General features: G+C 32.7%; 1 protein-coding gene across 5 annotated transcripts in view; it reads right to left on the reverse strand.

The window, feature by feature from the left end:
* The window catches only part of LOC143452796 (E3 ubiquitin-protein ligase rnf213-alpha-like), a 47,769-nt gene that overhangs the window by 13,598 nt on the left and 15,011 nt on the right, over window positions 1-19,160 (reverse strand). For all 5 annotated transcript variants that reach the window (XM_076953901.1, XM_076953900.1, XM_076953899.1 and 2 more), the window contains exons 12-42: window positions 18,918-19,044; window positions 14,614-14,768; window positions 12,021-12,304; window positions 11,664-11,902; window positions 11,210-11,410; window positions 10,527-10,713; window positions 10,270-10,349; window positions 9,963-10,122; window positions 9,559-9,672; window positions 9,143-9,241; window positions 8,732-8,857; window positions 8,394-8,571; window positions 7,892-8,076; window positions 6,998-7,127; window positions 6,719-6,903; window positions 6,436-6,604; window positions 6,074-6,295; window positions 5,528-5,949; window positions 5,214-5,376; window positions 4,296-4,513; window positions 3,995-4,184; window positions 3,700-3,895; window positions 3,407-3,559; window positions 2,989-3,248; window positions 2,506-2,712; window positions 2,250-2,422; window positions 1,857-2,160; window positions 1,527-1,696; window positions 919-1,084; window positions 511-689; window positions 277-411 (exon numbers count right to left, since the gene is read on the reverse strand). In XM_076953901.1, the coding sequence (XP_076810016.1) occupies window positions 277-411; window positions 511-689; window positions 919-1,084; window positions 1,527-1,696; window positions 1,857-2,160; window positions 2,250-2,422; window positions 2,506-2,712; window positions 2,989-3,248; window positions 3,407-3,559; window positions 3,700-3,895; window positions 3,995-4,184; window positions 4,296-4,513; window positions 5,214-5,376; window positions 5,528-5,949; window positions 6,074-6,295; window positions 6,436-6,604; window positions 6,719-6,903; window positions 6,998-7,127; window positions 7,892-8,076; window positions 8,394-8,571; window positions 8,732-8,857; window positions 9,143-9,241; window positions 9,559-9,672; window positions 9,963-10,122; window positions 10,270-10,349; window positions 10,527-10,713; window positions 11,210-11,410; window positions 11,664-11,902; window positions 12,021-12,304; window positions 14,614-14,768; window positions 18,918-19,044 (5,777 nt within the window). The remainder of the gene's footprint in view (window positions 1-276; window positions 412-510; window positions 690-918; window positions 1,085-1,526; window positions 1,697-1,856; window positions 2,161-2,249; window positions 2,423-2,505; window positions 2,713-2,988; window positions 3,249-3,406; window positions 3,560-3,699; window positions 3,896-3,994; window positions 4,185-4,295; window positions 4,514-5,213; window positions 5,377-5,527; window positions 5,950-6,073; window positions 6,296-6,435; window positions 6,605-6,718; window positions 6,904-6,997; window positions 7,128-7,891; window positions 8,077-8,393; window positions 8,572-8,731; window positions 8,858-9,142; window positions 9,242-9,558; window positions 9,673-9,962; window positions 10,123-10,269; window positions 10,350-10,526; window positions 10,714-11,209; window positions 11,411-11,663; window positions 11,903-12,020; window positions 12,305-14,613; window positions 14,769-18,917; window positions 19,045-19,160) is intronic.

Genomic DNA, 19,160 nt, shown 5'->3' on the forward strand with positions numbered 1-19,160 from the left:
CGCACGCGCGCATTTGCGCACGCGCGCAGCTTAGAGGGAACATTGCTCATAATGATTATAACACCTTTACCAGCAAGAAAAAGTAAAAGTTCAAATATTTGGTGACCTTCGAATTGACAAAAGTTCCACCATATGCATTACATAAAAGAATTATTTGACAACAGAGCACTACACACTATCAAACACTTGTGAACATACCGATGAAACACAAAACACCTCAAAACCATACAAGTCCCAAAATTTTAACATAACATTAAAAATTTGTCACAATTTTACCTTTTTATCTTCAGAATTGGTAAACTCAACAAAATACAAATGACTAGGATGTCTTCTCCACAGTACCCCAAGGCTGTTTTGAAATGCTCCCAAAATAAGTAGATTGAACATGAATTTGTTTACTCCCTCTTGAACCTATAATAACAAAGATTTTATTTAAAAATTAGTCATTTTAGCAATATGCTGTATTAAGAAAACAATTAGCTTGCATCAGACGGTATTACAAACACGTACAGATGGTGTCACATCAAAATGAATAAAGTGGGGAGCTCTATTGGATATATCTTCATTTTCTGGAAGCAAACATTGCATGACATCATCTTTGTCCAACTGCTTTTCAAGAAATCTAATTGTTCTCTTGTGAAAACTTTCAGGCAAATATGATCGACATCGACTGATGTGCAAAGATTTGCCTAAACGTTTGGTAAAAAACAAAGTAACTGTTTAAATGTTATCAATCCAAAAAAACGTCAAAACTCAAGTTGACAATAACAGCAACGATTGAATCATAATAATGTTAAAATCAAGTTGATGGGAGGAATGTTAAACATGTAGTTAATTTTTGAGGAAATGGCTGACAAAGCATCAACCTAGCTGACAATCAATGTAAGCATTTAAATTCAAACTGAAAAGAAGTTTTACCAAGCCCTGCTCGATTCGACAAAACCACTTGCACTGTTGTCCTGACTGTATTCAGTATCATTTCAGTATCATTTCCGAGGATCTGTGTTTCATCAATGGCCAAGTGATCATTCAGGTACGTTTGTATCTTGTCTTGTGAAATATTAAAATTATATTCCACGCGATTCTGTCAATACAGACAACAAAATAAATATGCCGGACATTGGAATAAGTAATTACACACATGTTATAAATGTTGATGTTCAAAGTGTATTTCCGTACTTGTTTATACTGTGTGTAATTTATGAAATTTCTCGCTAAGCACTTTCCCTAAATCGCATCTTAATTGGTTGTTTATCGTTTTTTGTTTCAGTACAATGTGTTTACAAGTTGTTAAAAGCTAAGCTTTATGTTCTTATTATTATACATTTATACAATCAATTTTACGTTTGTAGGAATATCAAACAGGTATTAAAAAAATATACAAAGTAACAACAAACATAATTCGCTGCAAACATATTTTCCCTAAAACTTAATCTGAGATTGCATTGCGCCACTTGTTATATACTTTGATACAATAAAAAGCAATGCAATTGATATGACATTTAAAAACAAAAACGACAAAGTACCTCATATAGCAATGATGCAATATATTGCTGTGGAGAAGAGCATATGATGACAAGCTTGTAGTTTGGATTGAGATTGGATTCCTTTTCCAGCTGCCTAATCATATTTTCTGTGGCATTGGCAACATCAAAAGTCAGACTATCAGCAAATGCAAGGCAATAGATCTTGGTACCTTAAAAGCAAAAGATAATTTTAACAACTTTTGTTGCGTTTTGGTATTGAATCAGCAAAACTGTTATGGTCGACGGTGAAAGCAAACACCAACGCCTGTAACAATAGTGATTCATTCACCATGAAGATATAATGCTACACAATGCTAATAAATTGTAAACCTGTTTTAATCCCAGTTTGCATTGCACGCCTTAGTAAGAGTTCCGTTTCCATTTTATTTGTTGTCTTTGAGCATAGCAAAACCTCAGATGGAGTGGGCAATGGTTGCTCCGGTGAATCCATGTACAGAGATAAAAGTGTTGAAAACACCTCTTGTTCTTGACATATGATGAGGTTGGGTTTGCAAGGTTCCAAATTTTCGGAAAGGTGACGAACTATTATGTCTTTTTTGTCAACTCGCAAGCTAAGATTTGTGGCAAAGTGTCCAAAATGCTCTATGCTGATGCAGTCACTCAACGAAGTAACCTTTTTTAAAATTCCAGTTGTACTCGTATATTTAGGAGGAACAAATTATACACCCATAAAAGGCTTATTTGCAAAAAAAATATATTTACCGAAGTAGCTTCCATGTATCTTTCACAAACAGTTTTCAAAGCCACGCTGATGATATTTTTGCCTGAGTTTGGGCCACCAAGTATTTTTTCAATGACATTTTGTAAAGTGAGGTTTGAACGGTCATTTATAACTGACTCAATCACATTAATTTCACTGCTACTAGCATCAAACCCTGCACATAATAGATTTGTGAACTTAATATAGCTCATTTTTAACGCAACAACAGCCTATAATGCCATTCTGGGCATTACTTACCGATTTCTTTGTCAAATGCTTTTACCATTTCAGTAATTATAGCCTCATCAAATTCAATTTCCAAAGATTTCAAGTAACAGTCATCATAATCCAGTGGCAATCCAACCGCTTGAACCGAAGCTTTGGCCAGGCGCTCTGACATATCTTCATCAAGTAAACGTCTTGCCATTTGTTTCTTTTGCTCGATGGGAGATAATACAATGTTTTCTACAAAAAAAAGCACATTAACGTATTATTTTATAGTTGTCTATCCTGAACTATCCTGTAGGCTAAAATATGGACAAAAAAAATTTAAGCCAAAATTGATAAACAAAAAAGCACTGTAGTTGCTACACGCACAGAATTGGAATTATTCTTAGTGATACAATAAATTATTACCGATAAGAGCAAAATTACAATCATGATGATTTGTAGCATATCTTGGCAATAAAAATGTCCGTGTGATAATAGAACTTTTTATAAAAGCGATGTCAATCAACCCACCCGCAACAGATTGATCTTTTTCGTCATCCACAACACCATCTTCTTCATTTTTCGCGTTAGTTGCTTCTTGCAGCAGTTGAATAATGTCTTTATCAGACACATCTCGCTTTATGCAAGCAAGTAGTGTGAATACCTGGTCAGGTATAACGCCAAACTCATCTACACCAGCAAGTTCTTTACAAAGGTATGTTATTTGCTGGATACTGAAGTGATTGAGATGATAGAATTGTTTTCGTATCTCATTTAAATTGTTAACCCATCTGCAAGGATCACAATATCATACTAATGTTACATTACAACTGAAATGTGTCGGTAGCCAAAATAAAAACTTATCATGTGTCGTATCTATATTAAACAAAATCTTAGAATTTGCTTCAACAACAGCATTAGGGCAAAATTGTTAGCAAGTATATCATACTTTTCATGCGCATCTCCAAGTACTATAGCTAGCTTCTTCATTTCATCGAGCACATTATCTTTGCATAGCATAGGTTGACTTTTGTCATCAAATGAAATCTCAATTGAACTTTTGCTGCCATCAGATTCTGCCTCTTTTGAAGCAGCTCGAAATCTTAAAATATATTTATTTATTTATCATATAAACTAATCAGTAGGAAGTCATAACTGCTATCATATAGCTCAGGATAAACAAGACAAGTATATTTTTATTGCTGCATCAAGATGCTTTTATACAAACATATAAAGTAATACCTTAACTTTACATTCCAATTGTTGAATAAAAGACACCCAGCAGACTTCAATTTAACATAAGCCTTTGTCAAGTTTTCAACATGAGCAAGAACCTCTATAAAGACTTTAACTTCATCTAATCCTTTTTCTGCTTCACCAGCAATCAGCATGAGACGTGACTGAAGATTATGCAATTCTTCCACTGTCATAACTTTATCTATAACAGTACAATATGTGAGCAAATGCCTGATTGGAAATATGAATGGGAGAAATGCAATAGCTCAGTCATTCAATTATTTTAATAGCTTCATCTCACCTGCATCTTGATTTGTGGACAATTCCAGTTTTAGAGCATTTTTGGTTGTTGGTATTGGTTCAGTTTCTCCACTAATAATATAAACGCCATGAGCATTTATATCCTGAGCACGAGATAAAGATGATTTCTCAACAGATCCATGAAAATCTTTGATTCCTTTTAACCATTCCAAATATTGTGCTGTTCCATGCTAAGGTCAAAGTATAGTTATAATGCAAACTAATATCAGAGAAAAAAAGGATTTTTATATTTTACACAAACAAAAGGCAAATATATACAGTATAAAAAAACTGTAACTAACCCATTTCTTCAATAGTTTGTTATCATTCGAGTATGCTTCCCACACTTTTTTCAAAGCATCTACTACGTTAGTTAAATTTGCATTTTCTTCGAGATCAAATATAAAAGGAGCGAACCCCATAACAGCACTTAAAAAGCAGGAAACCCGGTCAACCTCAAGAATTGTTTCTCCGGCTGAGATCATTGCAAGATCACTCATAACTTTAACTTCTCCACGATCTTCCTCAAAAAATATTCATTATGAAATAGGTCAGATAACTTTAGCAGTGATTTCAATGTTGTGAAGTAATAAATACTACTGTATTGCCATCTTCTAAACCGTTTCATGTGACCTGTGCACAGCTGCACACAAGTCTACTTAATTTTATATCATATTCTTATAAATTCATTTGCAAAATGTAATTGTTTTGGGAATTGTTTGTTTCTGTCATCTTGGAATTTTATTACCTGCATAATGGCCATATGCTCAAATTTTCAGTAATGTATGCATTATACCTTAGGGCACAACAGGTTCTCAAATCGAGATCATGTTGAACAGTAAAACAACAGTAACTGAAGAACAAAAAATGCGAAGCAAACAGTGAATATAACTGAGTTTTTCATAAACAGATTGTGCTGATGTACCATACTACACACTTGGCATCATGTTCAGAGCTAATATTTAGTGTAGCAGCCAGCTGAAAGCCCTTTGTATGCACTGTAAATTTGCTGCTACAAACTGTTCCAATACAATACGGACAGGAGTAGAGCACACATATACCATTAAGGTAAGCTGAATAAAATATGTTTGCGCTTCCCAACATTTTTGATTTTTAAAAATATTGTATAAACTATCAGAAGCTCTAATCAATTGTTTGCAGAAATTAGAGGGAATACTGAATATTAAATTAGCTTTTCATAAAATATAGATAGTAACCACCTTTCATGTTGTTTCTTAGCCATTCAATCAACTCTGCGTTTTGCAAAAAACCCTTCAACATGTCCAGTTGTTTTTCATTAATGTCCTTTATTGCTTGAATTGCTTTTATTATGTCAGATGAAATGCACTTCAGTGGTTGTGTCTGCGAAATGCTCTCATTTTCCTAGTAACAGAAGTATAAACAAACCAAGTTGTTGGCATTCTACAACGGTTTTAAGTTAAGTGTGAAAAAAGCAGTAGCACCTTGACTTTAATAGACCATGGGTAAATTACTAAAAATAACTATTCAAACAACATTTAGAAAGAAAAATTACTTGTACGATTTCAAGATAAGAGAAATCTCCATTCAACTGCAGACATTGCTTCAGATCATACAAAACAGAAGCGGTCAATTGCTGTTGTTTAAGAGCAAAATAATTGCTAATTTGCTCTATACGAAAAGTTTGTCTTTCGGCAGGATTTTCAGAATGTAGTTCATCCACATACTGCTCTGACCGTGGGCACACACTGGAGCAAGCGTATTCTAAATTGCTCAATTTATCGCTGGCTTCAGCACTGGATGATGCAAAAGCACTGGTATTTGTGTCGGGTTCCACACGATGATAATTTATTGAAGTAACATCAGTGATGCTTTCTTCATCCTCTCCACATACACCTAAGTCGATCTTTTGCTCTGCTTTGGCAAAAACATCTGATGAGATGCTTTCCTCTTCATCATTTAATGTGTGCTCTTTATCTGTAATAAAGTCAAAAGTTACAAGAAAATTTCCATATTTGTGGTCATTGAAAATGAATTGCAGACTTTTTTGGTAGTTTAGTTATATACTTTATATGTATTTATTTCGTGGCTATCATTTTACCATTGCAAAGATTAAAATTAGGGTTGATGTTTCTTTTGATGTGCTGTGGTACTTCATCCTCAGCAGAAAAGGTTTCCTTTTGATCAACTTCACATACTTCTACATCAGGGAAAACATATATAGCAGACATCAAGTTGGAAACACAAATTTTTTCTGCATCCCCACACTCTCTTGTGTTCAAATCTCCAAATATTGCATTCACCCTATCCAAAGTTATTTTTCCTGAAAAAAAAAAAACTGTTTATGTAAAATATGAGTTAAATAGGACATATACTGTAGAATACAAATTATGAATAAAACATAGTAAGAGAGTGAAAACAAAAAAACAACCAGCAATGTCAGCATACATCACTCAAAATAACCTGAATCGACATCATATTTTAAGGCAGAAAGTTTACACTTAGTTGATTTCCAAATTGGGACCATTGCATCCAGATCAAGTGTATCAGGCTTCTTTTGATCATCTTTTCCAAAATTCATTATTCCCATTTCTTTGTAAAATATATTTTGAGCAAGCTCAGTGTCATTGATCTGCAATATTCAAGGAAATGACATGAGTGTATCACGAAGAATTTTATCCAGAGAAAGTCAATATGAAAGGATAAAGTAAAAATAACAACTCAAATCAAGAAATGCTTCTGCTACCTTGTAAGCAAATATTTCTTTGACAACTCTCTTCACAGCATCGCTAAATTGTAGATGGGCAATATTTACAGGAAAGCACTGTGGTTCTTTACTAGATTGTGTTTCAAATATCTCAGACCAGGGTAATGCAGAAATATTTTTATTTAAGGCAGCTTGGAGCTCAGTTACTTGTAAGGCAAGGGTTTCTACAATTAAAGTGAAAATCATATTTATCTTAAGTTCAATGTATATTTTTGATACAAAGATGAATATGATTTAGTTATGATCTATAGTAAATACCATTGCTTTCACACAGCTCCACAAAATATTCCAGTTCTCGTTTCAGTTCAGTAAATGCAGTTAAATCTTGGGCTTTCTTGTCTAAATGTAAACCAATCATTTCCATGGAATCAACAGAAGTTTCTTTGTCCTGCAAAAATAATGCATGTAGAATTTGTAGATGTAATTAAACCATTAAACTGCCATAAAAGGAACATTTTAAGTTAAGTATGTGCTTTAGGTGATGTCTAATGTGTTTTCCTTCTTGATCAAACTATCCTAAGAGTTAACTGTGAATGAACTGTAACTTTTGACACTTTAGATAAAATTTCCTACATTTTACCATAAGCAATACATTAATTCTAGTTTTGCTCCTTGGCACTTACTACTGTCATGATTACAGTTCATCTTCTGTAAACGTCATTTGCAGGTAAGCCTACAGGTTTAACAGGTCAGGTTGTAAGTGCTACCAATACATCAGTTTTACAGTTGTTTAAATATGTTTTGGTATAGATATTAAAAACTTACGTTTGCAAGTTTATGTTACAAGAGCTTAATTACTGGGTATTATATAGCCAAAAAGCCTTAATTTTGAACCAACACAAAATGTCAACTTTAGCCTGAACCTACACTCAGCAAACGCCATAACAACAACAAACAATCACAAATTAAGGGACATGCGCACTGGACCGGAACCATTTATACTTTTTCTATAGTGACGTCTTGCATGCGACCTTCGTCACAATCACCGTGTTGCCGTTTCAAAACTGCTCAAAATGGTACTACAGGCCCTTAAGTTTATAACTCTGGAACTGCAGCATAAAATTACCAGTTAATCTTTAAAAGTAACGGTCTCTTAAAGTTTGTCAGCAATCACCAAAGTAAAACCTTAAAAGAAGCTCTGCATGACAGTACCTTATCAGTTTTCAAGATTGACAACGCCTCCAAAAATATTTTATCTTCTGCCAATATTTGCTGCATATGATTAAATGATATGTTGCCAGTAGACACATCCAAAATAATCAGCTGCAAAGTTTGTTTAATGAAATCCATACACTTTTGTGTGTTGTTGTTTAGCATTTTCCTGTTTTTCTGATCACCTAAAATTTGAAAATATACATGTTTTTTGTTGCATACAAGTTATAAACATATCTTAATTTTAGATATATAAAGTATTATAGAACTTGAATGTTAAATGAATGTATAAATAAACTTGTAACAAAAAAATACCTTGAAAAAGTATTGATAACTAGACAATCCTATATCAAATCTAAACTTCAAATTTAAAAACGTCAATAGGCTCAACTGAAAACAGAGTAACCAAAAAGTCTAGTTGATTAAAATTAGCTTTAATCGCAAAACAATCATATTTTTAATAAATAAATATTATATTCTAATGCTTGTCTTATTTTCTTACCAAACAATTTGAAGAAATGAACAGCAAAAGGCCAATGAATGACAAATTGTAAAACACCATCAAAAGCAAGCAGTTGTGACAAATTATGCCACTCTTGGTGAAAGAGTCGTTCAAGAATTGGAACAAGCTTCTGTTTGAATTCTGATCCCCAAAACCATGAAGAAAGTCCTCTTGCTTCCTGTACAAAAAAGTAAGCCATTCAAACCTACGTACATTTATTTACTTATGTATGTATGTGTATGTACAGTATGTATGTCTATGCACTTGTGTATAATCTGCGGCAGTAATTAAATTTACAAAAAATGCTGTTAACTGCCAGACAGGAATGGAAAAATCACCTTTGAAACTTGATATGCAAATTGATATATAGCTTCCGAAAAACAGGACTCTGTTTCCTTAGATGCTTTCATTTTTTCAAGTTTGCCTCCGAAAAACTCAATCAAATCTTTATTTAGTTTTAGTTTCTAAAACAAAATAAAACTTTGAAACAGTTTCTGCAATAAATTTAAAATTAAGTAGTGCATACAATTTTTTATCCATATTTTTAACCCTGTTGACAAATTATAAGACTTAATTTCATGGCTACTTTAACAGCATAGAAATAAAAATGTACACAACTTACTTTATAAAGCGCACGATTAGTGTTGCAGTTAAAAACGTCGCTATACTGTTATCCTCAAACCAATGTTGATTTCTGTTATAGCTTAAGTGCAAAGTTAACAACCACAAACAAGAAAATAAAAAATTACTTCTAAAAGACGATCTTGTATAGCGTCAGAAATTTGTGATTTCCAGGTCTCACTTTCAGATTCATGGAGCAAATCTGCAGCTAGCAAGTAATTCCAAAACTGTGTACATCAAATCATAAAACAATTTTTAGCAGGCTAACAGAATGCATGTAAACTTCATTTTAAACAATATATTTAGTTAATGTAGAAGCTGGTAAATATACTGCATTGCAATGACATTTTATGTGAACACTAATAGAATAATTGCATAAATTTGGAATATAAAAATTTTTATTTTGAAACATAACTACAATGCATTAAGTAAAAAATGGATAAAACAAAATTGCACATAATTTTAATAATCTGGACATGCATTAAATGTCAGAAAAACTAAAACAAAGAAAACAAATAGTAATATGACATCAATTCATCAGTACTTGGATGTGCTGAAAATAAACTTGATCGCTTATATCATTATTAATCCATCCGATGACTACTTTGAGAATTGGACTTACACTTTCACCAAAAAGCGGTTCACCATCTGATGAATTCTGTTATAAAGAAGAAAAACACAGTTTAAGCTTCTGCGTGCTCACAATATAAATAAGGTGATAAATTTTAGTTTTAGGTTTTACAAGTTTTACATTTTAAAGAATTACTTAGTGACTGAGCGCAAATCATGATACTGTACAGGGCACCTAAAAACTCTGGTGAATCATTATTGCATTCAAACTGAATGTAAAACCAAATTTCTTTCTGAAATGCTTATTTTTCATTAATTTATGATATGCTGTTAATAATAGATAACTTTTTAAAATGCAGATTTACTACAAAAATATACCTCTTGCAAAAGCATTGAACATTTATGAATATTTAAAGTAACAGACAGAACAATCTGTAGATCTTCAAGTTTTTTTTCTGATGAGCATTGTAAATTTTTGAGAAGCTGCATAGTCTTCTTCTCTGCCAAAGCAATCCACTGAACTTCATCTGAACCAATTCTATTAATCAACATCATTACATGACATACTATTTCATCAATGTATATATATTATATCTATGTGAAAATAAATATGGAAGGAATCGAGTCCGAGTACTTGAGTGACATTGCAAATTGGCTCTGTGTATAAGTCGATTAGACAACTTACTTATTCCTATTGCATTTTGTGATTAAGTCTTCAATGTAATTGTTTATCCACGACATGAACTTTTTGCTTTGTATGAATTTCTAAAACAGTCAAACATTGTCATGGCAGTGTAGGTAAAATGTATAGCAAATAATTTAAATAGATGATAACCCAACGCTATAATGATACAGACAAAAAAGTGAAATATAACTATGACATAAAATGTGATGAAAATATGATTTATTGAATTCATAATAAAAGCTAATCAAGAAGCATACTGTTAAGTTATCCTGTGACACTTCTGTTGCCACCTTCAAAAGAACAACATTTGGCAAAAGGTACTGCAGTGAACTGCTTTTATTAATATGATGAAGGACCATGTGGCAAGGAAGGACAATCATGACAACATCAATCATTTTAGGAAATGTTGGAGACAATAACGCTTGAATAAGATCACTGTTTAGTCTGAAACACAAACAGTACAATTTCAAAATTCAATGATAGTCATCAATTAACGATATTCAAAGTTAAACATTCAAAGAATGATCGTAAATAGCCCAAATCAAATTAATTAGTCACCAACTTAAAATCCAACGTCTGTTATGATAGTAAAATAATCTTAACTAGCAGCCTAAGCATGATGGGCACTGAGAAAATTATAACTGGGTAATATGTGGAAAAACGTAGAAAACTTTTTTATTTTCTTTTTCTCAAAGAGTTTTAGAAAAATAATATAGATAAGTACATATAATACTTCTTAATTTTAAAAACCTAAAACCGGTTTTAAAATTTTAGTCTTAACTGTTTTTCCTCAATATTTGAAAAAGCTTGTTTTAACTACCAGTATAGTAGTTACATTGGTAAAATGGTCAATTCGTTTTAATTATATATCAACAAACTCAAATATTGGCAAAAAATTTATTGACTTTAATGATAAGGAGTAAAAAAAATTTCAACTTACTCTTGGGACCTTTCAATTTTTGAGCTTAGCTCACTTAAATGAAATTTAGTGACGACTTCACTCCAAATGTTATCATTGATGGCACAGTCTCCTTCATTACATAAAATGTAATATATTGGAAACAGAAACAGAGAGCGAAGAAATCCTTTATTCTTTTGCACTAAATAATCCAAGGCAATAAGCATCTTTGCTCTCTTCTCTCTGTGTAAGATTAGTACAAACTATGACAAAATTCCATTCATGCAAAGAAATCATGTACAACATAAAAAACTATGAGAATAGTATTATAAGCATTATACAAAGAGATTTGTCAACAAAAACGTTTTCTGGAAATACTAAAGCTAGAAAAGTGAAATGCATACTTTGAGTTTACAATGAAGAAAATTTGTGCAAATTTCATTTTCACTTACTGTTCATTGTCACTCACTCACTCAGATATAAGCTTATGACTCACTTGTTTTGAGCAATTTCTGTAAACAATGATTTTATCTGATCTTTTTCCATATTCAATAAACTTAGGCCTTGGCAAAGAGATTTCCACGCCTTTCCACTTATATAACCTGCTTCAAAGTTTTGTTTTTCAAAAAAGATTGCCATTGCTATGTATGCTAAAGTTTTTTGACCCATGTTAGATTTTGCTGATTCAGCATCTTGTTCAAAATTGGTGGTTATATAATTTTCCAGTTCAGTTTTCTGCAGTTATAAATTGCACAAGTTATAGACATAAACAGAAAGAGGAGGAGGTAGAAGCAGGAGGAGTTAGCTGGAGGTATTTAAAGTATGACCACAATGTTTAAAGAAAAATGCTTACACAAGTTGGCAAAATTTTAGCTGGCCAATTGAATGAGTTATGTTTGCTGTACGCATCTTCAAAACAAATGCCGGATTTAGCACATTGCCACCACTCCATAAGCCGAAGTAAAAATTGATCAAAAAGCATATCATCTCCAAGAACCACATTAATTTTGACAGTTGACATTTGTGGCAGATGCTCTTGAATATTTCTTGAATACATGCTATTAAAATCAGAAAGGGTTTCATTCAGATCAAAACCAGCCACATCAAAGAGAATCAGATGACCAGCAGCCATGCGCTCTGCAAAAAATACGAATAGGGTAAGGTTATACAAAAAATATTATTTTTAACTAATCGAATAAACTTGGTATGGTAATTAGACCATTGGCTATGATTCCTCAGGCTTGAACCCTATTTACCAAGATTATCTGCATGTACTTACGAATAGATGAATTTTTATTTTTACTTGTTAGCCTTTTAAGTTTTCTTTCCTAAACTATACCAATTTAATATTAATTAATTTGCAGTATTAAAATCAACAACATATGTCAAAAACAATTTCAACTAAATTGCTATTATTAATTTCAAAAATCAAATGAAGTTTTTGATATATGCAATACCATAAATTTTTCTAACTTATAATTCATAGTTTATGGTTTGAATCAATTTGCCTGATTTCATATTACAATTTAAAAAAAATTTAGACTTATGTATAGATTGATGCCAAACTAACAAGCTTAAACTATGTGAAAAAAATGATGAATACAGTAGAAAAGTGTTAAAAAAATATGGAACTGTCACTATAAATTTATTTGCAGTATACCATGCGCTAACCTGTGTGTGTTCACATGCAAGCAATTGTTAAAATACTGCCATAGGTGCTTACAACGCAGCTGTGATTATTTTGTTATGGGTTAGTAACTGCAAGTTAAGAAGTTTATGAATTTTTACGTAACAATGAATCAATGGTTATGTTATGCGAGGTTCAATTAATTATGGGGCAGTCAAGGCCACACAAAGTATGATGAATTTTTGTAAATGAATTTTATTGATTATTGTGAGAGCATTTTACTTTCATTTACTTTATGTTTTCGTTTATCCTTCTAACCTTGTTTAGCTCACTTTGATTGGCACGTGTTGAATCAAAGGCGCTCTTTCTGCCATAAACTTTTGTCCAATTCACACTAAACGTTTTAAATAGAAGTTTTATTGGCACTCATATTGGTGTGCTTGCTGGAAAGGACATTCAAGTCTTCTTGAGGGATCAACAGGAGTCAAAACTTGCAGTAATTATGTTTTCAATTGAAGTTATTTGCCACACTGGTTATATCGACAGAGCCTGTTACAAAATCAACTTGAAGAATGTTTTCTCCTCTCCTACATGATTGATGTCATGTACTATTGTCCATTGCCTACGTCTACTTTCAACGACTTGACTCCAGACTGAAGAGGTTTCAAAGAGCCACAAATCTTTGCCGACTTGGACAAGCATTTCGGGTGATATTTCGTGCTATAGTCTTTTTACTGTTTTTATCATCATGGCGTGTGATTCAATACCTTAAGATAGCGTTTTTCATTCTTTGTTATTGAGTTGGTATATGCAGCTGAAAGTTTTTTTTTATCAATTTTAGCTTGCTTTTTAATTTCGATTTATCTGCGTGGAGATTAGTTTGGTGGTCAAGGCCACACACACTAAGTATCCCGAAATTATGCGAAAGAACTTTTTTAATTTTTGTTGGAACAGTCTACTTTAATTTACTTTACATTTTCATTTATACTTGTGACCTTGTTTAGTTCACTTTGATCAGTATGTGCATTCTGTCATTCATATACTTTTGTTCCATTTAGCCTAAACCAAACGTTTCAAATAGTTTTTTAAAAAATTCATTAAAGTAACTAGCAGTCAAAATTTTCAGTTATTATGTTTTCAGTTGATGTTACGAGACAACTTGATTCAGTCGTTTCAGTCTGCATATCGGAGTGGTTGTGTTGGCAGAACAGAATGATAATAACAAGATATTTCACGCTGTGTTAAAGTAGTCATGATAACGTGGTGGTCATGTTATCGAGGTGCTTGTTCATTGGTGTTTTAATATATCTTAAAATGTGTAGCATGTTTAATAAGTGAGTGGGTATTAATTTCTGTTGGGTTAACTTAACAAGTTTAGCATGTCATTTGAAGCTAGTTATTTACATTCAATTGAACATAGTAGTTGCAAGCTTATTGTATTCAAATAATCATATTGTCATTTCTGCATCAGTGTAGCTGATTTTCAATAATTAAAAAAACTTCTCATCCATTAGCAAATCTGACAAAATTCCCTTAAATTGTAGTCCTTTAGGTTTAAATATACAAACAAAATTCTGAAAAGTTTGTGATACATTTGCATGATCAGTTATAAAGGTAAAACTTGATCACAAGACACAGATAATTTCAAGGCTTTTGTGCAAAATCAAAATTTTTCAGACTTCTGACCACACAGGATTTCAAGCAACATACTTGAATGAATTTTACTATAATGACAAGCTGAGGCGTAACATTCCAACTACTTCTGGCAGAGTTTATACTTTGTTTCCAATATATTAAACTTGAATCTTAGAAAACAAACCTGCTGAAACTTGAATCAGTCTGTTTGTAGAATTATTGAAGTGTTGTTTAGGGAGTTTTTCCCAGTGTTTTTTATCATTTCCCACATCATAGTAAAATTTGTAAACAATTCTTGTACATAACTTGGGTTGCAATGTTGTTTGCCAACAGAAGTACCTTAAACAAAAATTAACACATCAATTTTTCCATGTAATAGCCAGAATACCTACTGGTATGCTTCATGTTGTAGCCAGAAAATACTGTTTAAAAAATATTGATCTTAGTATTTTACAAACAACGAATCCATACGAGCTGCAGTCAAATAATATTCAACTTCAGACATAAAAACAAAATAATATGTATTTTAGAAATAGTATTTGATCTCCTTCATTAGACGTTTCTCATGAATTAACATATGCTAATTGTCATAATTAACCCTTATTTTTACAAAATTTTTGTGCAGACCTGATGATATTGTATTTGCAATGTTATTAGTCTTCTATTTCATATGTTTACCAACAAATGCTGTGCTATAGTTTGGCCGTGTTTAGTATACACCACCCATTTGTATTCATTCCAAATTACGTCAACCGTTGCTACAACGCACTATGTGCTCTCTCTACGTTCAGTCTAGTTTTAGCAGTGATTTCAAAGGCATCTCCTTCAATGAGTTCTATCAATCATAATATGCACAGTCGAGTTGGCGCACTAGTAATCTCATGTAAAGCAGTTCGTTAGCTCTTCATGTCGAACCGACCAGAGAGGCTTTCAGTGAAGAAACTCTTGTGCTTAATTTGTGCACCCATATGTAAGCTACAGTAATATTAATTACTACTCAAGTGTCAACACTGTTTAACTCAATGACAGCAATGGCTGCAGCTCAATAGTTCAGATTCCGAAGACGATATAACGAAGACGATAATGACAATGACGACCCAAGATTTGTAAATGAATTGACTAATAGATCACTGAAATTGGTCTCAATAGACCGGCTGTAACTGTATTTTGAGCCTGTCATAGTTTCACAAACCAACCAGAAGTTTAATGTGGGAACAAAAAGAAATGAAGTGTCACATACGCTGCCAACATGTCAACCTGATTTCAAACAAGCTGTGTATTACTCCTATCAAGATGGATTTTGTCAAATTCTCCTTAAAACACTTGTTTTCCCATTCATTGAAGAACATATCTGCCCCTACATCGAACTGTCGGGCAAAGACTTCATGCTCCAGTTTTTAAATGACGCAGGACAGATCTACTGCCTAGTAGAACTTCTTTAACCGCTCCATCACACCTTCCACGTGGATGAATTGCACAAGATTTTTTTTCCAACTGCGTTGAAAAACTGTCACAGTGTAATGCAACTCATAATGAAAGTGCATCGATGTAACAATCTCACCACCAACTCTGCTAGGTACAATCACAATCAACTTGATTTAGACTTTAGAGAATAAAGAATTGATCAATTTTTTGTAGACAGACTCTGCTTGCAGAATCACAAATCACTTTTACAAGACGAGACTTTTTACTTCTTTCTATAAAGCACACTAAGCAAGCGAGTGGACAACAAAACCTTCACGGACGAGCGTCGGCTGACAATGAAGCCACCTTGAACTCTTTTCAAGATGTAATGAATTTGAAATTGAAAAAATGATGCTCACCAAGCAATCCTCACCTTAACCTAACTAGGTCACAATCTTTTCCAGCAACAAATCACCCGGGAAACGACCAACACCTCACTTTATCCATAAATATTCGATTCCTTTTGTTATTCTTAATGATGAATTGATGATATAACTTATGAATCATTTTCTGATGTTTTACTTTTAACTTTAGTACCTACTAGGGATGTGCCGCGAGGAAGATTATTCGGGTTCATGCGAACCCGAATATCATGAAGGTCTACACGAACGAATCTCGAATCTATTCGTATTAGAACCAAACAATAAAATTTCTTCTAAAATTTGTCAAGTCTTGCTTCTAAAATGACGTAATCGATAAACAAATCGCTTTCTTTCGAAAAATAGTGTTTAAAAAACGATCGAGAAAGCAAAATCGTTAGGAAAACGACCTTCATTGTAAGTACTGCTGACTCTAGTTTAGCATTGTCGGGAAAGTAGATAACCATTTTTTACAAAAGTCAGTAAATTTATAAGTAATATTGTATTCGGGTTCGCCATTGCTGGTATTCGTGTTCGCCCGAATCTTCCATAAAGGCGATATTCGGCGAATCTATTCAGGTTTGAGTTCGTATCGGCCCATCCCTAGTACCTACTACCTACTACCTACACTTTCACACTTTAGAATATATTAGTAACCAATACACCGAAACATACTATATTTATGTGCTGCTTATAGTGCTGTTACATGGAGTTCTACCGCAAGCATGCTTTTTTAAAATGCCCTAGGGACAAGATAGTGGGCTAATTGTCATAATTAGCTCTTATTTCTATGGAATTGTTGTGCAAAGCTGATGATATTGTATTTGCAATGTTATTAGTGTTCTATTTCCCATGTTTACCAACAAACACTGTGCTATAGTTTGGCTATGTTTAGTATACGCCACCCATTTCTATTCCTGAATTACGTCAACCGTTGCTACAATGCACAATGTGCTCTCTCTATGTTCAGTCTAGTTCCAGCGAATGATATCGAATGTATCTCTGATTTGTGCTCTGAAGGCAGTAATCATTTCAATATGAATCAATCATATACAGTAACTATATTCATGAACATTGTCAATTTGGTTATTGTACTGTGATGCTCATCAACCTATCTATCAGTGGCTAACAAACACATGTCAACGGAGTTAGATAAACAAACAATCAAACAAATAATAATTAATTACAATCAAGATTCTTAGTTGTCACAAACGCACTTCTTTCAGTGGTCTGTCCATTGCTAGTAAAATTTTTAAATCCAATTTTTGAAAAAATTAGAAGCTCCATTATCACTTTTACATAACTTAATTCTTGTTCCTTTCAGCATAGTTTTCAGCTTGAGCAAGCACTAGAAGTCACATGGTGCAAGGTGAAGCATGTAATGCACTACTCTTGATCAAAATGGTTTGGATTATGCAGGTAGTGTCTGGTATGAATAGATGATTTGTCATGGCGAATTTGCTAATTCTTCACCACCCACATGTCTGAACACTTCAAATGCACTGCTCGAAAAAGGTGACTTTAAAAAGTACTACAATATGTAGATACTCTATGTAGTATTTCTTATTCATTGTTTGACTCTGTGTATTTTGGCTTCACATACTCATGACACACCAATTGACAAGTGTCAAAGAAATAAATAAGTCTGTATTACTTTCACACTGTTGAGAAACTTCCATATTTCTTTTTAGTGAAGCCACATATTTTTTAAAAACTTGCTTTCTGGGTCAGAACTATAAACCCACATCTCACTACCAATTATAATATGCTTTGTATTCATAAAGACCTTCTAAACCTTCGCCATTATTTCAGCTTGACTACCAGGAAATTTTAGGAGAAACTTGACGCAATATGTCTATTGTCATTTGTCATCCAATGCATTGTGTCATTTTGCCCAAAATGGAAAATCTATATGCAAAGTGATAAGTGGCTCAAAGCATAATAGAAAGGAAAAGATGCTGATGACCAGCTCAAAAAATGACCAATGTTTACAATAAAGGTAATATAACTTCTAACTAAAAACACTTCGTGGAAAAAATGAGAAACTTTTTGAAAACGCTTTGAGCAGATATTTAGATCTGAGAATAATTTGAGAAATTACTGTTGGCCAACATGGTGTATATTTAAACAACTGCATTATTACAATTATATAGTAGCAGTATGAATAAACTGAAAATTAGTAAAACTAGCAGTTTAGCTAATGTTTCTATTTGTTTACTTATGTATTATAGACAGGAAATGAAGATACCACTATAAGCTATTATTATATAATATTATTATAGTTATATTGTCCAACAACTCCATGACAAACTGGTCTGAGATAATTGTCATTAAGATGAGGCACAAATAATAACTTTAATTACACTAACATTTCTTTAAAAAAATTTCAGAACAACGTGGTTAAGTCATATTTAATTTCTCATGTTGGCGGCAATACCAAAAAAGTTTGCAATACATTGATTTAACCAGTAAAAATAGAATAAGTTTGACAATGTACAGCTAATTGCAGAAAATGCATAATTTGTAAATATGCCGGATTAAGTCAATATGGAAAACGTCAAAAATTATAGCTTGAAATATTAGGAATGAACTCAACATTTTCAAGATAGTTTGTGTTATTTTCTGGGAAAACGATTACAGTGAACATGAACAAATAAATAAATACCTTGCATGTTGAAAGCTTTCAACCATTTCATAGCTCTGGTGATTGCTTTGTAGATAAATGTAGCACTTGGCATTAGCAGGCCAGTCAAACTTCTTGTCAATAAGCAGAGCAAATTCCACAATAATGCCTGAACAAGTTATTGGTTATAATAATAACTGTTTTTTATAATAATAATAATACACGGTGGTCAGGGAAGGCCAGGAACTGAATGGGATGACAAAATCATCATTTTTTGTCACCATT

The sequence above is a fragment of the Clavelina lepadiformis genome, chromosome 4 (assembly GCF_947623445.1).
Source record: "Clavelina lepadiformis chromosome 4, kaClaLepa1.1, whole genome shotgun sequence".
NCBI lineage: Eukaryota > Metazoa > Chordata > Ascidiacea > Aplousobranchia > Clavelinidae > Clavelina > Clavelina lepadiformis.